The 23,604-nt window shown below is 45.1% G+C and overlaps 1 protein-coding gene across 1 annotated transcript in view; it reads left to right on the top strand.

The window, feature by feature from the left end:
• Window positions 1–23,604, top strand: part of ST6GALNAC5 (ST6 N-acetylgalactosaminide alpha-2,6-sialyltransferase 5) — a 42,878-nt gene that overhangs the window by 15,975 nt on the left and 3,299 nt on the right. The window contains exon 2 of the mRNA XM_088450071.1: window positions 15,024–15,131. Within this exon, the coding sequence (XP_088306197.1) occupies window positions 15,024–15,131 (108 nt within the window). The remainder of the gene's footprint in view (window positions 1–15,023; window positions 15,132–23,604) is intronic.

Below are 23,604 nucleotides of genomic sequence, written 5' to 3'. Positions count from 1 at the left end.
CTCGGCGGTGTGATAGGGATGGCGGGGCCTGATTTGTACATTGACTGCAGCCTCGGCGGTGTGATAGGGATGGCGGGGCCTGATTTGTACATTGACTGCAGCCTCGGCGGTGTGATAGGGATGGCGGGGCCTAATTTGTACACTGACTGCAGCCTCGGCGGTGTGACAGGGATGGTGGAGCCTGATTTGTACACTAACGCTGCCGCTGCTGCGAATTTCTACCCAGTGGTTGTCTGAAAATATGTAAATACATTCATATTGAACACCCACTGGTGACTTTCCAAATCTAAGCATCTGGGTACAAAGACGCAGCAGTAGTCGCAGATCGGTCAATGATCGGAGCCCTGAGTATCTCTATGGTCGCTTAGAATGGGCGCAGCAACGGCGACTCTGGAATCAATTTTTCTGCTTAGAGGATTGCAGATATGCCATAAAAAAATGGAGACCTGTGTTTTTCGACACATCCCCATTTCCACCCCCCAAACTGTCCCTGACTTGCAAAAATATCTTGGCTGCGACCACCAACGGTAATAAAACTTGACACATGCGCAGTGCGCACACTACCGATAATCACTCAACTACGGGAAGATCAAAATAGCGTTCATCTCTGAATCTGGCCCTATGTACGTGTGTGAGTGGCGGATACTATGTCTAGGTACACACCAGGTCGACCGATCGTTCGGCTGATGTGTCTGCGGTGACATCAAAACTGGACGGGCATTTAAAATTGTCCACCGAGCTGAGATGTCATTGTTGCTGGGTCCCTGCGGCCAGTGTACAGTCGGTTGGCCAGTTGTCCGTACACACAGCCGGGATGTAGTTAATTTACCAGCGGCGGCCGGAATCCCGACCTGGGACTAAAGATAGGCGTTGAAATCCCAACGCCTATCTTTAGCCTGACGACAAAATCCCTGATGACATTTTTACCAGTGAAGAGAAATAATATACAGGGCATCCCCGACCATAGACACCAACTCTGTTACTCTACAGACCCGTGTACTTTGGCGGAAAGCTACAGTAGGTGTGAAATCTGTCATTTTATGGGGTGTACCGCAATACATTTGCTCCCCCGTATGTATTAAAATGGTCAGCAGATATTGGAATGCACCAATAGGCAGCAAGCTCCGGAGAGCATAACTTTCCAGAGCTTCTGCCGATAGGCAACGCCATCAGATTTACGTACTACTCTTAATCAGGCCCGTTAGGTCTGCACCCTGCCGGCGAGGATGGGCTGCTGGGACTCCTCTTTGTGTAATTAGTCACTCGGAGCATTGATTGTTGTGCTACAGCTGCTCTGTGGGGGAAATGCAGCTGTGAGGGGCGGTATGGACACTGGGCCTGATTCAGCTTGGATCGCAGTTGCTAATACGCACGGAATCGGCCGACTGTTTCGAACTGTGCATGCGTACGCATCGCAGTGTGCGAACTGGCTGCTACGATGGGGACTGCGATCACAGCGGCTACGCAGACCCATCGCAGAGTGACAGGAAGTGCTGTTCGTGGTTGGTGACGGGGGAATCGGTATGAATTACCGCTGGAGCCCTGGCCGGCGGTTCAAATCCCAACAGCGGCTGGCCGATAGAGGAGGAAATCCCGATCGTCCCTAGGTAAGTATAATCTAACCTGTTTTTCCCCCTAACCCTCCTTTAGGGTTTTCCCCCTAACCCTAACCTACCCCCCTGTGCCTAACCCTAATCCCCCCTCTATGTGCCTAAACCTAACCCCCCCTTCCCCGCCACCTAAACCTAAGTCCCCTGGGGGGGGTGCCTAACCCTAAGTCCCCCCAGGGTGCCTAACACCAACCCTCCCTCCCCTTAGCCTAACCCTAACCTACTTACCAGCCCCAGTCGGGATCCTGACGGTTCGGCCTTCCAGCGTCGGTATTCAGTCCGCCGGTGGTACATCCGGCGGCAATACATACCGATAACGTTTGATACATCTCCCCCTCAGAGAGACCGAGAGCATTTAAAATGTGGTGAAAGATAGGGGGTGGGGGTGGTAATAAACAAAGCTGCTGTTTGGATTGGCTGCAGGTTCTGTCCAATCAGGCCCTTTATAATTATAATGCCCCTGTTGGACACAGCCATGATAAATGCCATTAGGCGAGTATTTAATGGTACTTAGGTGGAAAGTTTGGGGAAGCCTGGAGAGATATTCGGGAGCGAGAGGTCTGTGCAGTAGAAGTGAATGGAACATACCTCCACAGCGGCCTGGCTCCCCTCGATCAGGAGCCCCCCTACCAGCCAGAAGGGGGAGGGCCAGAGTTGTGTGGACAGGGCGGTCAGCAAGTGGGGGCTGACAAGAGGGGGAGGGCCGGAGTTGTGTGGACAGGCCAGTCAGCAATTGGGGGCGGTGCTGAAAAGAGGGAGCTGGTGGGCCCCCCTTGCCTAAACGTGCCTTAGCCCCCCCCCCGAAGGGTTAATCCGGCCCTGGTTGTCTTACCACTAAAGGGATGTCTCCTATAAGTTAAATGGATTTTATTTGGTGACGCAGGTACTGATTACCTGGGCCCAGGCTTGTCTGAGGGGTCCAGGCCAGCTGTGCAGGGGGAAGAAAGGTCTCCTCCTCGTCGTATAATGCTGCTGCGCATTTTTTTAGATTCTTTTTGTTCCCGAACTGCTATTGCCACGCCCCCAGGATTTGCCCGCACCTCCCCCATCACCCGCCCCCGCCATTGTTCTCTATGGCTCTCTGCATCCACAGTATAAACACGAATAAATGAATCCATTGATCGGGCAGCCAGACTTATATTACACACCATATATTACGCGCCGGTCCATATAACGAACACTAATACACGGAGTGAGTCAAAAGTATATAAAATTCAACAGCCAGATATGAACAGTAAGTGTACACGATTTATAGCTTTCATCTCCTTGTATATAAAGAAGGTAGCACAGAGGAGTATTGGGATAATGTTGCACAATTACAAATAGTTTAATTATAACGGAATAGAGCGGTAGAAGGAATACAAAAAAAAAAACATAATTGAACAATGCAAAACCAATTGTAATTATTATAAAATAAATTGTTAGTGGAAAGGCCGGGGGGAATATAAATATATAGATAAGGAATATGATTACAGAAGAACGTTTGTTTTAACTGCATTTGAATGTGCAATATATATGCCCCATTATAGGATGGGTTATCAACGGGAACGTCACCCGAAATCTCCTTTTTCTAAACTCCAAGACTTTTTTTTTTTGTCTCAAGAATTTGTTTTTTTTTCTATGCAAGTGAGAAACACCCAGATTTGCAGACAAAGCTGGTGCAGACTGGAGCGCTAGTTGGTCGCAATTGCGCCAGAATTGCATGCACAGGACGAAGGGATGCGCAGAACCAAATGCGGATGTGTTTGAAATTTTTTTGGCAGACTGCGCATGTGCCGCACCTTGACGCAGGTTCTGTGCGCAGTCGCTGCTCTCTATTCCTGAAGTGGGCGTTTCTTGCCGAAGCCGTACGGATACTTGCGTTAGCATAAGGCAGTAAATCTGGTTGCCGCTTTGCATCCGACCCTAATAGCGTATACTCGCCTTGTATGTATCTCTGTGGCTGCACCGCCTCCACCCGCGTGCTTGGGTTTCCTACTCCTCAGTGCGCTCTTGCAACAGCTCTGTCTTTGGTTCAAATGATGCTCCAAGATCCAGGTGCGCTTACGGGTAACGCCCAACTCTGCACAGCCAGCCTCTGCGTCAGCAAGTCCTCTCTGAGGTTGGCCTATGTGGGAATGAGACAAAAGTGAAGCGACATGGGCCCTCATTCAGAGCCGTACGCTCTGAGCAGAGCGCACGCTCTGAATGAGGGCCGGGCTCCATTTTCATGGAGCGTCCTCCTGGACGCTCGTATAGCTGTGGGTCACCACCCACAGGCTATACGAGCGTGCATTTTGATGGCCGCGATGGTCGTGACCATCGCGACCATCGAAATTGCGAGCCGGAGCCTGCGGTTGAGGTTTTCAACCGCAAGCTCCGGAGTGATTTTGGCTCTATCAGAGCCAAAATCACTCCCACTGACATCACTAGTGATGTCAGTGGGCCGGCTTCTGACGGGAGGCGTTCCCGTGGGAACGCCCCCGTCAGGGAGGCACGCCCACCAAAGGGGGCGTGCTGTCAATCAACATTGACAGCACGCCCCCTTTGATCGGACACAACGAGCGAAGGAAAGTCCTTCGCTCGTCGTGTCTGGCGCATGCGCACGACGGAGCTCCCTCCGTCGTGCGCATGCTCAGTGCAGACCATCGACCCACTTGCGAGCGGACAGCCGCTCGCGAGTGGGTCTGAATCAGGCCCATGGTACTGTATGTATCTTCCCAACCCAGGGCTGGACACAGAAGCTTCTAGTGGCTGCTCTCACCTTTAGTGAAGAATTTTGGAGCTTTGTCTATCCTGATGTCCGTCGGTGTGATGAACAGTGTTTACTATGACCAGCCCATTAATTTAGAGTATAATAAATCCCAATAAATAAAAGGACCTGGTTAAATAGAGAATTTAAAATAAAACTTTATTAGGGAAATTAATTATTGTAAATTTTTCAGCAAAAAAATTTATATCAAGGTAAAAAATAATCTATAAATGTAACATACAACTATATTGAGAAACTAAAAAAATAAAAAAGGATTAGAGAATGAGAGTCCTTTTCTAGAAGGTTTACTTCTACCCTTCTTACTCTAATCTGTGGCGGCCGGCTGCGGGACCCCATGGATCTCCGCAGCCAGCCGATGGTCCGCAGGGTATTCGATGCTGCATTGGACAGCGCAGCTCAGATAAGTCATGCAGCATTAGGCATGGTGCCACCTGCTGCATCACCATAATTGCAAGGATCGCAATTGCAAAGCTGCCTGTGTGCATACATCATATCTATAGCCTGCGTGCATATATCATATCTATTGCCTGCGTGCATACATATCTATAGCCTGCGTGCATACATCATATATCTATAGCCTGCGTGCATACATCATATAACTATAGCCTGCGTGCATACATCATAACTATAGCCTGCGTGTATACATCATATATCTATAGCCTGAGTGCATACATCATATAACTATAGCCTGAGTGCATACATCATATAACTATAGCCTGCATGCATACATCATATATCTATAGCCTGCGTGCATACATCATATCTATAGTCTGCGTGCATCCATCAGGAGAGGTTGTGTGTGCTGCTGCTCCTGGTGAACGTAGGTGTGTGTGTGAGAGGGAGGTTCCCCTGTGAGCTTCCCCAGGCAAGTTGTCTCTGCCTGGGGTAGTGTGGCCGCTGCTCTGGGGCAGCTTATTTGGCCTTGTTCTTGGCTTATGAACTGCCGTTTATTTGTTTATTTCGAACTGAGGATTCCCCCTTTTGGGGCTAGTGACTGAGCTTGGTTGGGGAGGCATAAGGAAAAATGTGGGAAAAGTGTGAAGTTTTTTGGATGGGGGAGGAAGGTAAGAACTTTCCCTTCCGGACAGCTTCCCTCAGGTCAGTGATCAGATTAAAATCCTAGGCATCAAATTCGATCATGGTGATTATGCCACTTTAAACTGGGTTAAAAGACTGGAAGATGCTGCCAAGTAGGTAGAGTGTTGGAAAAGATGGAAGTTGTCTTTTAGGGAAAAGGTTGACCTGTGCAAAACTTACCTGGCCCCTATATTTTTGTATGTCAGTTATGTGTGCTTTTTGCCTCAATCCATGTGGGCTAAGTTGAATTCCTTATTTTTTCTGCTGCTGTGGGGGAATAGGACCAACATAGTCAAGAGAAGTATTATCTACAAACCGAGGAAAGACGGGGGTTTAGATAAGGTAAACCCAGTGGTCTTTTTTTGTAACAGCTTTTATAAAATTCAATACTGGGAGCATGTTTTTGGATGCTCCCCTTCGGTTGGTAGAGGGATTCAAACCATGGGTGTCTCCCTTCCTTAGTCTATGGATAGATGGAGGTCAAGTGAAAAGTTTTCAGATTCGGCATGGTTACCTTCCGATCTATGTCATCCAGAGCTTGATGGTGATAAAGCGATATGGTGTGGGGGTGAGTGAAGTCAAAAACTGTTCCAGGAGGGAGTTGGGGAGCAGAATTTTGCAGACTTGCTTTCTTGTCCCGCTGTCACTAAGGGACTGCCCGAGTAGTAACGCTTCGGACGGGTTGGCTCTGTTAAATTCACAGAGGATACCGCCGAAGTTCAAGGATATTGCTTGGCTCTCTTTTCATGGAAAGCTTTATGTTGGAGGGAACCTCAAATGGAGGAGCGCCAGTGAGCGTGGTTGTCCACAGGAGGAATGTCCAGGGGTGGAGAAGACGATGGACCACTTCCTGCTTGAGTGTCCCTTTAATGTAAAAGTTTATGAGGAGGTATCAAGGGCCATTGGAGTCCCTTGCCTTTGGGGTCTTAGTTACCCTGAGTGGGTTTACGGGGTAGTCAGAAGGTACGGTGGATTTGATTTGACCACAATTTTTTTAGTCAGTTTAGCGGTCAGGTACCACATGTGGGGCGCACAGTGTCATATCTCCATACGGAGAAAGGTCCTCCTCTGTGAAGTGGTGGTGGGTTCAATCCTTCAAGAGGTGAAGAGGATGATGGATCTGGATAGGGGGAGGCTGGACGCTGTCAGTTGGTTCCGTCGGTGGGGTCAGCTGAAGCCCCCTTGAGTGGGTGTTGGTTAGCCTCTTCTTGTTCAGCTGGGAATCTTTTCTTCTTACACGCCCTGTAGATTTTGTTGTTATTATTTTTTTATGAGTAGGTTTTGCATACATCTGCCTGGTGGTGGTAGGTAATGGTGGTTGGAAGTATTGAGTTTTTCTAAGTTTATTGTGTGATATAAAATGGGTGCCGTGTGTTTTAAATCCTTGCTTAGTTTTCCTTTGTAGGGGTTAGTTGATGTATTAGTTAAGTAATATTTGTTTGGGGGAGCACAATATGAAGTAATATTGTGTGTATTTAAGTCTTGTTGTGGTTATGTTTATTATACTATTTTTTATATTATATATATATTTTATTTATGATATTTATGTATTTTATGTTGCAAGTTTTAATAAATGAAGTATTATCATATCTATAGCCTGCGTGTATACATCATATATCTATAGCCTGCGTGTATACATCATATATCTATAGCCTGCGTGCATACATCATATATCTATAGCCTGCGTGCATACATCATATATCTATAGCCTGCGTGCATACATCATATATCTATAGCCTGAATGTATACATCATATCTATAGCCTGTGTGCAGATTTGCAATTGCGATCCTTGCTGAATCAGGCCCTTAGTACACAATTAGCAAATTAAGGGGTCTATTTACTAAGCAGTGTTAGGAGAGAGTGAAAAGTGATAAGGTGTCACAGTGACACAGACTGCCCGCGGCAGTCAATGTAAAAGCTGCTTGGTGCTGCCCGGGAGTAGTAAATTCCCGGGTAGCACCATTCAGACAGAAGCAGGGTAATTTCCCGGGAAAAACCCTGGTCGATTGCAGGGGCGGCTACCCGGGAACATGTTCCTGGGTAGGCACCTTTCAAACAGACTCGGGTACCCGGGAATTTGGCCGAGGCAGGCCAAATTCCCGGGATTCTCGAGATGTCTGAAAGGGGTATTAGGTGCTCATTGGTTGATACTTATCTCTCTCCACGTTGTCTCCCCCTATATAAAGCAACTTGGGTGTGGGACTGACCTTCGCACATATATGGCAGCATGCAGTGGGTGAAATGTTCAAATATTTTTTTCCCCAAACTGCCTGTAACTTTACCTCACAAAAATGATTTGCTAAATATCACCACATATTTCCCTGCTACAGTAGCTCTGGGTATTAATAAAAATTAAAATAAAAGCCGTAATCAACTTTCAGGTCACATCTCTGCCATGGCAGCATGAGTCCTTTCCGAAGGAGACAAGTGTTGGATATAGTGCCAATCACTGGGTAATGGAATGTGACGGATGCCCCTCAGTGTATGCTCTCTCTCTTCTGGAATACTAAGATATGTCAGCAACAAGAGTGTGGAATGTTCTACACACTTACATTGTAAAACTCCAGTGCTCTAATCACCTCTCAGCCTCTCCCCATCTGTCTGCCCGCCCGCAGGGTGGCGTAACCCATAGTCACCGACGTTTTATAACATTTGGCTCTAATCTTGTTACGTCCACGTGGGTTACCTGTTCTATATAATAACTATCATCCCAGAAACCAGCTTTGTGTATAACTGGCTTTTTTTATGCATTTTCAAGCAAATGTAACTTATAAAGTTAGAGACTTCCTCATGCAATGCGTGTTACCCCCTGTATTCTGTCTATGTACATACATGTGTTACCCCCTGTATTCTGTCTATGTACATACATATTATCCCTGTATTGTGTCTATGTACATACAGTCAGGTGCATAAATATTGGGTCATTGACAGAATATTCATATTTTGGCCTCTATTCACCACCACAATGGCTTTGAAATGAAACAAACAAGATGTGCTTTACCTGCAGACTTTCAGATTTAATTTGAGGGTTTCTATATGTGCCTCCCACTTTTTAAAGGGCCAAAAGTAATGGGACTATCAACTCAAAAGCTATTTCATGGACAGGTGTGGGCTATTCCTTCGTTATTTCATTATCAATTAAGCAGGTAGAAGGTCTGGAGTTGATTCTAGGTGTGACATTTGCATTTGGAATCAGTTGCTGTTGACTCTCAATATGAGATCCAAAGAGCTGTCACTATCAGTGAAGCAAGCCATCATTAGGCTGAAAAATCAAAACAAACCCATCAGAGAGATAGCAAAAACATTAGGTGTGGCCAAATCAACTGTTTGGAACATTCTTAAAAAGAAAGAACGCATCGGAGAGCTCAGCAACACCAAAAGACCTGGAAGACCACGGAAAACAACTGTGGTGAATGACAGAATAATTATTTCCCTGGTGAAGAAAAACCCCTTCACAACAGTTGGCCAAATCAAGAACACTCTCCAGGAGGTAAGTGTATATGTGTCAAAGTCAACAAATCAAGAGAAGACTTCACAAGAGTGAATATAGAGGGTTCCCCACAAGATGTAAACCATTGGTGAGCCACAAAAACAGGAAGACCAGATTAGAATTTGTCAACATCTAAAAAAGCCATTACAGTTCTGGAACAACATCCTATGGACAGATGAGACAAAGATCAACTTGTACCAGAGTGATGGGAAGAGAAGAGTATGGAGAAGGAAAGGAACTGCTCATGATCCAAAACATACCACCTCATCAGTAAAGCATGGTGGTGGTAGTGTCATGGCATGGGCATGTATGGCTGCCAATGGAACTGGTTCCCTTGTATTTATTGATGATGTGACTGCTGACAAAAGCAGCAGAATGAATTCTGAAGTGTTTCGGGCAATATTATATGCTCATATTCAGTCAAATGCTTCAGAACTCATTAGACGGCGCTTCACAGTGCAGATGGACAATGACCCGAAGCATACTGCAAAAGCAACCAAAGAGTTTTTTAAGGCTAAAAAGTGGAATGTTATGCAATGTCCAAGTCAATCCCCTGACCTGAATCCGATTGAGCATGCATTTCACTTGATGAAGGTAAAATGCCCCAAGAACAAGCAGGAACTGAAGACATTTGCAGTAGAGGCCTGGCAGAGCATCACCAGGGATGAAACCCAGCGTCTGCTGATGTCTATGCGTTCCAGACTTCAGGCTGTAATTGCCTGCAAAGGATTTGCAACAAAGTATTAAAAAGTGAAAGTTAGATTTAGGATTGTTTAGTTTGTCCCATTACTTTTGGTCCCTTAAAAAGTGGGAGGCACATATAGAAACCGTTGTAATTCCTACACCGTTCACCTGATTGGATGTAATTACCCTCAAATTAAATCTGAAAGTCTGCAGGTAAAGCACATCTTGTTTGTTTCATTTCAAAACCATTGTGGTGGTGAATAGAGGCCAAAATATGAAAATTCTGTGTACATACATGTGTTACTCCCGCATTGTGTCTGTATACATATATGTTACCCCCGCATTGTGTCTATGTACATACATGTGTTACCCCTGTATTGTGTCTATGTACATACATGTTACCCCTGTATTGTGTCTATGTGCATACATGTGTTACTCCCGCATTTTGTCTGTATACATATATGTTACCCCCGCATTGTGTCTATGTACATACATGTGTTACCCCTGTATTGTGTCTATGTACATACATGTGTTACTCCCGCATTGTGTCTGTGTACATATATGTTACCCCCGCATTGTGTCTATGTATATACATGTTACCCCTGTATTGTGTCTATGTACATACATGTGTTACTCCCGCACTGTGTCTATGTGCATACATGTTACCCCTGTATTGTGTCTATGTGCATACATGTGTTTAGAGGAGTTTACAAGTGTTTTCAATCTCGATTTATTAAACGTGGTATCTGACAGGACAGGAAGTAATCTTATTAAAACCAAACGTACTGTATGTGGAAACACTGACTGTATAGCGCTCGTCGATAGACATTAATGCTAGTATACCATTGTGCTGACAAGCCTCAGACGCACTAGGATGTAACAAGAAGCATTTACACTAACGCACTGCAGTGTAACACAAGTGACATGTACATAAAGCCAGACATAGCGCGTGACGTGCACTCGTTTTGTTCAATAATGTGGTAAACATGGGGCACCGTGGCTTTGCGCATTGTATACGTGCGCCGTGGGTGTGGAGACAGAATCGCAGAGTTGGATAGCTCTGTGCGCGCTAGGGTGGTCCAAAAAATAAAACATTCACATTTTCTATCTCCACAAGGTTATTTTTATTCCTTAGTACATCAATGGGCAGTACACCAAAGCATTTCCCAAACAATCAATATTTAGGGGTCGCCCTATATTGAACTTTTCTAGACCTAGATCTGCATCCTGAGATAGTTGAATACGTCGGGTAGCTGTGAACGTTTCAGATTTTTGGTGTCTGGGGAAAGCAATGTAAGCTTTCTTACCAAGTGTTACATCAGGGTAGATTTTTAGGAGACGTAAGAGCGCGATGTCATTATATGGCGCGGTAATGCCCAATGGAGCTTCATTCCAGTACGTTACGTAAACCAGACCTACACACAAAGCCATATTCACCATGTTGTTTGTTTCTCTAGGTGTTAACTGGAACTGAATTAGAAAGAGACCATACTTTCAGAGCGCAAATACCATCCATTGAGCGTGGTGACTAGGACCAGGAGCTCAAAATGTTTCCCTGATATTTCCACCACCAAAAAAACCAAAGAGATAAATGCAAAAGCTCTGGATAATCGTCTCTTGGTTGATGTTTTTCCAGTGCATTTGGTAAATACTCTAATGGTGCGTACACACTGGGTGATTTAAGTGGACGACTGGACGATAACGATATCGCTATCTCGTTCACTTTATCGTCCATTTTTTTAACCTAAATTATGAACGATAACTATGAACGACGAACGACGCGCTTTCCCGCAGGTCATTCATCTTTGTCGTTCATCGGGCAAACATGCAGGCCAACCTGACGATATGCATGTTGGGGAATGGGGGAGAAAGCCCGGCGCTGAACGATATCGTTAATGATATCGTTCAGCGGGTGTGCTCAATGTCATGAACGACATTGAGCACAGCCTGCCGGGGACACACTAGACAATATCGCTCAGGGAGCATATCATCTAGTGTGTACGCTCCTCAACATTTCCTGTCGTAATGTTGGACGAGGGCAATATCCACTGCACTATAAATGTTTTTATCAATACGTCTCCATTCTTTCTGAAAGCGGTTGAAAATTCCAACTTCTGGTCCCCCAGTAAAGCCGAATATACATGAGAAGATGTGACAGCATAATCTCCATTTGTGTCGGCTTCCAGAAAGTAAACTTCTGGATGACCAATAAACTACAACGTACGAAGCTAAAATTTGGTACACAAGTTACTACATTATAATGGGCAGAAATAGTCTATGTGTAGGCATGATTCAAGCATCTTTGTTTTTGACAATGTTAAAGTGGACCACCCTAGTGTGCGCTGATAACAATGGCGGCTGATCCTACAAACTGATGTTGAGGGAAGATGCAGCCTGCGCTGAATGCAGGTGGGGATCCTCATCTATTATCCAGCTTGCAGTGCAGCCAAATTGAGTGTGAATCTGAGTCGCCCAATCTTTGCACAGTGTAGAACATGCGAGGAGTGGCGCCTACTGCGCTGTAACAAAGTCCTCAGCCTCCGCTGAGTGGAGGAGCAACAGTCCCACATCTACAGACAGCAACGCAGCTCCAACCAGGGGCGCCGAGAGGGGAAGGGAGCGGATACTCTTTACATGGGCGCCGGGCCTGTTGGAGAAGACGTAACTTCGGGCACAGAGAGAGAAGAGACTGCAGCTGTTATGTTGTGCACAAAACACAATAAACATATGAAATAAAAGAATAATTTCCTTGTAAATCAGTGCGCTCGATGTTCTGAGAACAGACAGACAGAAAAAACGTGTTTTTATTTTCTATTACATTGCTAGACAAAGGTTTGTTTGAACCTGTATCATTTTGTGTTAGACCTCATGTAGGTGGGATCAATTCAACTAAGTATTTAGAGGGCTACGTTCCCAATCTACCCCAGCCAGCAGCACAAATTAGGCCACTTGGGTCACCTTTCCCCCCAAGCTAAAAGTTACCTGCCAGCCACTGACTAATAATGTACTATTTCCCTTTGCAGCGCTGCTGAGGGGCACAGGTCAATTGCTGAGCAGCGCTGCTGAGAGGCACAGGTCAATTGCTGAGCAGCGCTGCTGAGAGGCACAGGTCAATTGCTGAGCAGCGCTGCTGAGAGGCACAGGTCAATTGCTGAGCAGTGCTGCTGAGAGGCACAGGTCAATTGCTGAGCAGCACTGCTGAGAGGCACAGGTCAATTGCTGAGCAGCGCTGCTGAGAGGCACAGGTCAATTGCTGAGCAGCGCTGCTGAGAGGCACAAGTCAATTGCTGAGCAGCGCTGCTGAGAGGCACAGGTCAATTGCTGAGCAGCTCTACTGAGGGGGACAAATGTCCCCCTTTACAGCGTGCAGTGCCCCCTCAGTAGCTTACATAGTATTTTTTGTTTTGAGATGGCGTGGCCATACCTTCCAGATTTGGTCATGCCTTCCCGTTCATTGGACCCAGTGCCCGTTCCCACTCTTGACGGCCCTGGGTCCAATGCGCCATTAGGTACACACAGCTAATGTGGATGTGGTCCCCAGTGTGGATTTATCCCCCTAGATGCTGACATGTAATAAGGTTGGGCTTCTCTCCTGCGAATAGCGTCAGGATATACAGTCAGGGCCCCCTGACATTACTTGGATCAGATGATTTGTCCCGGGACATTCTGCAGTAATGGTCTGGAATTCCGCTTAGAAAGAGTTTACAGTCTCCCATCATTTCAGCTGTCTATATGGTCGCAGTCTCTCAAGAGGGGAGTGCTCATGTCACATTAGTGCTGTGAACACACCCCTGCGCTGCTGAATTGCTAGGTCGCCTCCAACACCCCTCCCCTAGAGGCAGCTCTCCATTGCTGTGCACCTGTCATGCGGATCTGTGCCGAACAGAACAAACCTCCCAACATCCCCAGCACGTTAGGGCATCTGTGACATATTCTATAGCAGAGCACAGCTGTAATACACTTATACACCTTCATCCCAGACACTGCGTCCTTCTACTAAACCTTTTTTTATTAAACTGCACTGCAATGGCCATGTAGCTGAAGCTCTAGAATGCTCTGCGTGAGACCTGGATTTCTGGAGCACCACATTTTAATTTATTCAGAGGGGGACTAAGCAGTGGTACTGTCAATATTTGATGGAGGATGAGTGGTTGTCGAAGTGGGATGAAGTACAAATGTAGCCGCGTGGATGGAGTGACTAGTGTGTCCACGTCTAGACTTCAGTGGGGAGAACGCCAATGCGACTAGTCGCAGCCCGGTGGGAGCTGTACTATGACACAATGCTTGATGCTGTGCGCGTGCATTGTGGCAGCGATTATGGTGGCTACATCTGTATTACTGATGGATTATGATGTGCTATAGATGGAGGATGAGGGATTACCTATGGAAGATGAGGGGAGGAGGAAGGGTTGATCATGGAGGATGAGGGTCAATGATTGATGGATGTGGGGTTACTAATGGAGGATGAAGAGTGATTGAATGAGGGGTTGCCGATGGAGGATAAAGGGTTAATGATGGAAGATGAGTAGTTGCTGATGGAGTATGAAGGGTTGCTGATGGAGGATAAGGGATTCCTGATGGTGGATGAAGAGTTAATGATGGAGGATGAGGGGTTGTTGATGGAGGATGAAGGGTTAATGATTGATGAATGATGGGTTGCCGATGCAGTATGAAGGGTTACTGATGGAGGATAAGAGGTTAATGATGTAGGATGAGGGGTTGCTGATGAAGGATGAAGGGTTAATGATTGATGAATGAGGGGTTGCTGATGGAGGATGAAGGGTTAATGATGGAAGATGAAGGGTTAATGATGGAGGGTGAGGGGTTGCTGTTGGAGGATGAAGGGTTAATGATTGTTGAATGAGTTGTTGCTGATGGAGGATGAGAGGTTGCTGATGAAGGGTTAATGATAGATGAGGGGTTGCTGATGGAGGATGAGAGGTTGCTGATGGAGGATAAAGGGTGGATGATGGAGGATGAGGGGTTACTAATCGATGGTTGAGGAGTTACCAATGGAGGATGAGGGGTTAATGATTGATGGATACAGAGTTAGTGATGGAGAATGAGGGGTTACCGGTGGGTGATATGCACAGATGACCAGGTTACTTTCTAGTATTAAAGCAGCCTAATATTGAATCCCTGGTAATCTAGGGAAAGCCTGCCTCCTTGCCTCCAGCACTTATCACACCCAATTCTGGGAAATAATTTGAGGGAGTATGGCGTCTACGTAACATGATGGCTCCATTTCCATCATCAGGCAGGTAGAACAAGGTAACCTCAGTGCACTTTGCAGCAGGCTCACATCATTATATGGGCTGCCTTTAAGCTGTGTGCCTACAGCCTACACATGTACAGTATGTGCTCATTGTTATCAGTGCATACTAATGTGACTTTACCCATTTCTTTCAGGAAGGTTACAAACACTTGGCTCAGCACAGGATGGTTCACGGTATCCATTGCTCTAGAACTCTGCGACCGGATTGATGTCTACGGGATGGTTCCTCCAGACTTCTGCAGGTAAATTCTCCAATCCTCAATTACGTTGCAGGTTTCTCTCCTTTCTGTTCAGTGCCGCAGTTTCCATTACAATCCAGCATTAGGAGGTGTAACGCTGATGCAGTGTGCTGGGAATGGAGGAGCACAGTCTAAACCAGAGGTTCCCAAACTTGGTCCTCAGAGCACCCTAACAGTCCAGGTTTTAAGATTATCCATGCTTGCTCAACCATGAATATCTCTAAAACCTGAGCTGTTGGGAAGCCTTGAGGGCCACGATTGAGAACCTCTGGTCTAAACTCTAGAAGGTAATACCTGCCAACTGTCCTGATTTAGATGGTACAGTCCTGGTTTGAAGGCTCTGTCGTCATCATTGGGACAAATTTGTCCCGATCAGGCCAGAAAGTTGGGGGGTTTCTCCTGTCCACTACAGAACCCTGACCAGCAATGAATGGGTATTTGGAGGGAAGTACTGAGGCAGCCTTAGACATAAAAAGTGCTAGTCATTGTGAAATAGTTTCTACTGAACGTCTGGGATGTCCTGTGTATGAGATCCTCACTGGTCTCCTAATTAAGTTGAAGGGGGTTCTTTAAATATGTGCTCCTCTTGAGATCTATGGCAGAGGCATGGATGGACACTGGTAGATTGGCATCACCGGGGTCATGACTGTGCTGTGCTTCAGGCATAATTGGGGCGCTTTCTAGAGGAGGGCACCACCTGCTACATGTAAGAGAATGAACACAATAGATAGGACATGTCCTAATGTGAACTCCCTGTAAATTTGGTCACACTTTGTGCACTTATATTGGCAACATTTGTTCACGGGATCTGCCCCTATATTTTCATGACTGCAACATTCGTATAGGAGTGTGCTTTGATTTCCAGGACAATATTGCGGTCTCTGAAGTGGGGCACAGTTTTACCTCTTCTGATTGGATAATCTGTGCGGTCCGGGATGTTTCCTGCAGAGAGTGGCAGGTGCCTTGCTATGTGCTTAGTTGTGCAGCCAGATGCAGGAAGTGAGATTTCTTTGTAGTGTATGATTATTGAATGGGCGGAGAGAGCACATTAAGGGGGGTGCTCCCAGTTTGGGGAGGGGAGTTGCAAAGCATTTTTCTCCCCGCAAAAGGGCTTGAATTTTACGGGTACTCGGGAGGTGCGGTAACGGAGTAGCAGCCTATATTGCATCACACCTTATACAGAAAAGAGCATTTTGTAGACACAGTGCCTGCTTCACTATCGATCGCAACTGCGAATACAAAAGCGATTATGCACGAAGTCTCACTGCGATAGTATGCTAATCCATTGCGATCGCTATGCCATCGCAGCACAACACAAGGACGCCCACTTTACCTTACACACATCCGTAATCCTTGGCAAGACTGCGAAACCATCGGTAAGATGGAGTACCATCGCAGTCTCACGCACACTTGCACACGCTCTGACCTTACTCAGGAATTTCTAACTTCATCGCACGCTATGCGTACTCAGGCTGCGTATGGCATCGCAGTGGATAATTCATGCACGCCCATGCGTTCAAACGCCCTGGCAGGCCCGCGTTTCGCCGCCCCCCCCCCCATTACTTCCCACAAACGGCACTTCCTGTCAATCACCCTGCGATGGGTCGGCGTGGTCACTGCGATCACAATCCCGATTGCAGTGGCCGGTGCGCCATACGCAACAATAGGTCTATTACGTGTGCCGTTGCGATTGGTAATGAATCGGACCCACAATACAATAAAACACACACAAGTGACACATGGAATAGGGACAGTCCTTTTGTCTCCTCACTCTCAGCATTAAATTAGGGCAGGAGTATTCAACATCCAGCTGCTATGGAACTACACATCACAGAATGCCATGTCCCAGTTTTGCTATTATGGCATGCTAGAACTGGCAGGGCATACTGGGAAGTGTAGTGCCACAGCAGCCGGAGGGCCGCATATGGAATACCCCTGATTTAGGACTTGTTAAATCAGGCAGGAAAAAATGAGAATATGAAATGAATGACAGGGTGGTTACTGTCGCCATTAATTCCGCCATTTCCTAATCCGGACGGATCCATAATCGTTCAAAAACAGTGATCTTTCCCTAAACCCGGATGTACCGTGCACACCTGGGAATGTTGTGGGCTTACCGGTAACAAAATGCTCGCCCCAACAAGCGCTATAGCGGGGGCAAGCAGCCTGCGGTACTTACAAATAAACAGACTACTGTAGCGCTACTGATCAGTCACTCTATAAATAAAATATATAAACATACACTCAATAACCAATCAATAATTTGACTATATGTTATCTAGCAGCTGCATAAGACCTGGGAGTGTCCTGGTATGTATGCATATGTGTGTGTGTGTGTGTGTATATATATATATATATATATATATATATATATGCGGCCCTCCGGCTGCTGTGGAGGGCAGGATAAATTGGATAAACTACCACCCAATCAGCTCCTGTCAGTTTTTAAACACAGCCTGTGATATGAGTTAGGAGCTGATTGGCTGGTACTTTATCTCCATCCAAGACTTAGTAAATAAACCCCTAAATCAATATACTGCCTATTACACTTCACAGAACGTCAGACTAGCAGGGGCTAAATGCATAACCTAGGAATGCAGTCTCTGCTAACTAGTAGTCTGTGGACTAAAGGCAATGTCATCGTCACCTGCGCCTGTTCTACGCAGTTTTGATCTCTGTATTAATCCTTATTTAGAATGCAACCTCGTTAGGATTAGAACACTATAACGGTTGTCAACCATAAGTATTAATTAGGAGAGAAACGATTCCGTGTAATCGCTGCCATGGAAATAAATGGATATGTTCATATCAAGGACGTCTCAGAGGTGTTGGAGGTAGCGTTGTGTAGTCAATGAACCGATGCATGGCAGAGATGGGAAAAGAGGAAAATGAAATAACTAAAGCGATCTATCAGCAGACAGTGAGTGTACATAAAGCAAATGTTATTTATACATCTATCTGGAACAGGCTCCCAGAATGCACAGAACCTTGTTGTACAGGTCCCTGGTAAGGTCAGTTATTGGCAAAGGGTATTACATTCGCCCAATCCACCCGCTTCTCAGTATGTAAGTAATAGATGGCACCACCGCATGGCACGCGCCAGCATTTTAATATGTTGCTCCATAATGTAAAGCCTACTGCTAAACTCTTTTTTATATATACACAGGTTGAGTCTCCCATATCCAAATATTCCGAAATACGGAATATTTTTAGCATGACTGAGATAAAGAAACCTTTGGATTTTGATGGTTTAATGTAAACAAACTTTGTTTAAGGCACATAATTATTAAACATAAAGTATAAAATTATCTATAGGCTGTGTGTATAAGGTCTATATGAAATATAAATTAATTTCATGTATGTACACAAACTTTGTTTGAGCCACAAAATTATTGAAAATATTGTATAAAATCACCTTCTGGCTGTGTGTATAAGGTGTATATAAATCATAAATGCATTCTGTGTTTAGATTTGGGCCCTATTCTTAAGGCATTTCAATATGGTATACAAATATTCCAAAATACGGAATATTCCGATATCCAAAATACCCTTGGTCCCAAGCATTTTGGATATGGGAGACTCAACCTGTGTATATATATATATATATATATATATATATATATACAGTCAGGTCCATAAATATTAGGACATTGACAGAATTTTCAGATTTTGGCCTCTATTCACCACCACAATGGTTTTGAAATGAAACAAACAAGATGTGCTTTACCTGCAGACTTTCAGATTTCATTTGAGGGTAATTACATCCAAATCGGATGAACGGTGTAGGAATTACAACGGTTTCTATATGTGCCTCCCACTTTTTAAGGGGCCAAAAGTAATGGGACTATCAACTCAGAAGCTATTTCATGGACAGGTGTGGGCTATTCCCTCATTATTTCATTATCAATGAAGCAGGTAAAAGGTCTGGAGTTGATTCTAGGTGTGACATTTGGATTTGGAATCAGTTGCTGTCGACTCTCAATATGAGATCCAAGAGCTGTCACTATCAGTGAAGCAAGCCATCATTAGGCTGAAAACCCATCAGAGAGATAGCAAAAACATTAGTTGTAGCCAAATCAACTGTTTGGAACATTCTTAAAAAAAAAGAACGCATCGGGGAGCTCAGCAACACCAAAAGACCCGGAAGACCACGGAAAACAACTGTGGTGGATGAGAAAATAATTATTTCCCTGGTGAAGAAAAACCCCTTCACAACAGTTGGCCAAATCAAGAACACTCTCCAGGAGGTAGATGTATATGTGTCAAAGTCAACAATCAAGAGAAGACTTCACAAGAGTGAATATAGAGGGTTCACCACAAGATGCAAACCATTGGTGAGCCACAAAAACAGGAAGGCCAGATTAGAGTTTGCCAAACAACATCTAAAAAAAGCCATTACAGTTCTGGAACAACATCCTATTGACAGATGAGACAAATATCAACTTGAACCAGAGTGATGGGAAGAGAAGAGAAGGAAAGGAACTACTCATGATCCAAAACATACCACCTCATCAGTGAAGCATGGTGGTGGTAGTGTCATGGCGTGGGCATGCATGGCTGCCAATGGAACTGGTTCCCTTGTATTTATTGATGATGTGACTGCTGACAAAAGCAGCAGAATGAATTCTGAAGTGTTTCGGGCAATATTATATGCTCATATTCAGTCAAATGCTTCAGAACTCATTGGACAGCGCTTCACAGTGCAGATGGACAATGACCCGAAGCATACTGCAAAAGCAGCCAAAGAGTTTAAGGCTAAAAAGTGGAATGTTATGCAATGGCCAAGTCAATCCCCTGACCTGAATCCGATTGAGCATGCATTTCACTTGATGAAGACAAAACTGGGGGAAAATGCCCCAAGAACAAGCAGGAACTGAAGACATTTGCAGTAGAGGCCTGGCAGAGCATCACCAGGGATGAAACCCAGCGTCTGGTGATGTCTATGCGTTCCAGACTTCAGGCTGTAATTGCCTGCAAAGGATTTGCAACAAAGTATTAAAAAGTGAAAGTTAGATTTAGGATTGTTTAGTTTGTCCCATTACTTTTGGCCCCTTAAAAAGTGGGAGGCACATATAGAAACCGTTGTAATTCCTGCACCGTTCACCTGATTTGGATGTAATTACCCTCATACTAAATCTGAAAGTCTGCAGTTAAATCACATCCTGTTTGTTTCATTTCAAAGCCATTGTGGTGGTGACTAGAGGACAAAATATGAAAATTCTGTCAATGTCCCAATATTTATGGACCTGACTGTATATATATATATATATATATATATATATATATATATATGAGCCATAGGATATTGGTACCATATATTAAAAATTTAATTGCATATGTAACATGAAAATATGTTAAACATAGCCTTATACTTGATGGGTGGTGATGTAATCACTTCTGATGAGAGAATAGTGATGTCACTCCTGTAAAATATGACTTATTCCTGTAGCAACGTCACTTGTCATATTCCCTATGGTAAAATTAAAAATTAGAAGCTATTTTCGGCATACCTCCCAATGTTGCAAGAACACAAATTGGGACTGGGGCGTGACTGCGTCACAGTGTACCCATTTTCTCACGGCTTCATACATTACAATTAGAGATGAAAGATTGGTTTTGACTGTGATCTTCCCGATCAGCCGTCCTGACCGTTGGTAAGCGCACACACACGTGACAATTGCCAGCCCGATGTGTCGTGCCTGATGTCACAACTGGGCGGTGTAGCTACATGTGCCCGCCCAGTTGTGATGTCAGCCACCGGCAGCCTGTGCGGCAAGTGTACAGGCGGTCGTCTAACTGCCCATACGCACAGCGCGGTGAGCAGATATACCTGCCATCGACTGTGCTGCACAGTCAACACGATACGTCTGTGAACGACTTTGTTCTCAGACATATCGTCCTTAGAAAGACAATTGAACGGCCGGTATGTCGGCTAGTGTCTACCCAGCATTAGACACTTTTTCGGGTGAAAGATACATAAAAGACGCTTGGCGCTAGCAGAGTCGCACAGGGGGGCGATTCAAGTCAGCCTGATGGGAGCTCCCGCAGCTATTCAAATAACCGCCCTGTTTGGTCGGACTTAAGGATTTCTTCTCGAACCCCCTTAACCTCTTCCCGACTAAGCAAACAGCGCAGTGAATTGAATATGTCCGGGGACTCCCTCCCGGAGCTAGTCAGCATCACGCTGAATTAAATCGCCCCCCAGGGTCTGGCGTGCCGAGAGCGGCTGTTTGGCGCAACTGTAGCAATAGTCTAATGAGGACAAATCTGTAAGTGCTGTGACTATTGCAGTATATGTATTGAGTCAACTAAACCATTCACCCCAGCGGCAAAGGACCCAGGGGTAAATTTATCAAAGGTCGATTTTGCATTTTGAGTGATTTGAGGTGCGATTTTCATTCGATTCGTATTCGATTTTGCTTTAGGATATTTACTAAAGGCCAAATCGAATGTAAAATCGAATTTCAAATTGAATTTTTAGTCAAATCGGCCTCAAATCGACGATCGGAAAAACATTGGTACTTTTACATAGCCCAACACACACAACCCTTATTTACTATCATTCGATTTGAAATCGACCTCAAAATCGGACTTCAAATCGCCAAATGAATAGACCTGCTTCATGCTTTCGATTTGAGCATGAGCAGGTCGGATTGACACAGATACATGCAGATATAAATGAGATGCCTGCATGTATCTGACTGTAAAAAGTAATTAAACAGTTAAAAGTAAAAAAAAAAAAAAAAAAAAAAATTGACGTGAGGCTCCCCCCCCAAAACAAACCAGCCCCGGACTGTTCAAAGCCAGGTCTGGTTGACTAAGTACAGGGAAAAAATTACGTAGGGTTTCCCTGTACTCAGTACAACCAGCACTGGGCTATGGGAAGCAGAGCTGGTTCTGGAATTACAGGGGAAAATTTACATAGGGTCTCCCTGTAATTCACAGAACCAGCCCTGGACCCTTTATAACGGGGGACTGATGCCACAGCCAGGGGAGCCCTATCACCGGGACCCCCAGCCGCAGCATCAGCCCTGACCGCTAGTCAGTCCAGGCCAGGGATCCCAGGGGAGTTGGAGACCCCTCCAATAAAGGGGTCTCCCTCTCCAGGGCACCACTAGCCTAGGCTGATAGCCCCTGGGCTATCATTGTGTTAGTGTAGTGTAAAAATAGAAGAATATAAACATAGTCTTTACAGTAGAACTGCAGGTCCCAGCAAGCCTCCCCCGCATGCAATCTCTTTGTTTGCTGGCCCAGATAACCAGACGGCATGAATCTCGGCAGACAATCCCCCCCCCCCCCTTTTAGTTGTACTTCACATGTCAACTTTAGTTTTACTTGTTTTGATATTTTTGTTGTTTCCTTCCTAAATACAATTGACTTTAAAGTTGTATTTAATATTGTGAATTTATTAAATGGGAAAGAGACAGATGTTCTGCATATGTTCGCTGATTAAAATTCAGTTCTCGCATGTATTCCTTGTGGATAGACTGTAGTTCAGTCTTAATATCCCGCTATATGCCTGACTGGCTGTATATTCATCACTCGCTCCAGATATTGATTCAGGATGTAAATTTTTAGGTACCAGATTATGATTACAGCTCAATATTATTATACAGTTCCACAGCTCGAGGTTTGAAGGCGCTTACAGCAATAGATCTTATAGCACCCGAGGAACTATTATACTGTATTATACTATACTGCACTATTATACTATTTTATCAATGGTTATGCCCAAAAATAGTATATAGCGCACTATTCCCTCTAGAACTTTTTCTGGTGACCCTGTTTAATGTTAAGAAGAAAATCCTTAAAATCAATTAATGATAGATGATATTAAAGGGATGCAGACAGGAAGTCGACTGTCGCAATGTCGACCGCCGGCTTCCCGACTGTCAAATCCCGGCAAAGTACTAATGACAGGCATTGAAATCCCGACACCTGTCATCAGACCTATGCTGGGAGCCCGACAACCCGATCGAAGGTAAGCCTTGTACGGACAGCCGAGGGGGCTTTAGGGGCTCCCTGGTGGGGGTGGGGGAGATTTTAGGATTAGGTAGCCCCCGGGAGACTTAGGTTTAGGCTGCGGGGACGGGGGTAGGGTTAGGCACTTAGTGGGGAGGTTAGGCACCCCTAAAGGAGGGTTAGGGGGTAGAATAGGGTTAATAAATACCTTTTTTTAGCTTCGGGATCTTAACCATGCAGCTGGCGGTATAACATACTGATTCCGATATTAAAGGCTTGTGAGCACATAACCAACCATTATATATAATTGTTTGAGTGTACATGCACACACATTTTATATATATAATTCTTTACAATTTTATTTTTTGGGGGTACTTTTTGGACCTCCAGTTGTATATTAACAACGCTCCTCGCAGGGGATTTCCCCTAGCCCCTACCCACTTTGCTAGAAAGAGAAGCAGGCAGGACATCTTCTATATCAGGGGTATCAGACATGCGGCCTTCCAGCTGTTGT

The sequence above is a fragment of the Taudactylus pleione genome, unplaced genomic scaffold, assembly GCF_031769625.1.
Source record: "Taudactylus pleione unplaced genomic scaffold, aTauple2 ptg000506l, whole genome shotgun sequence".
Taxonomy (NCBI): Eukaryota; Metazoa; Chordata; class Amphibia; order Anura; family Myobatrachidae; genus Taudactylus; species Taudactylus pleione.
This window is presented reverse-complemented; position numbering and strand designations above follow the sequence as displayed.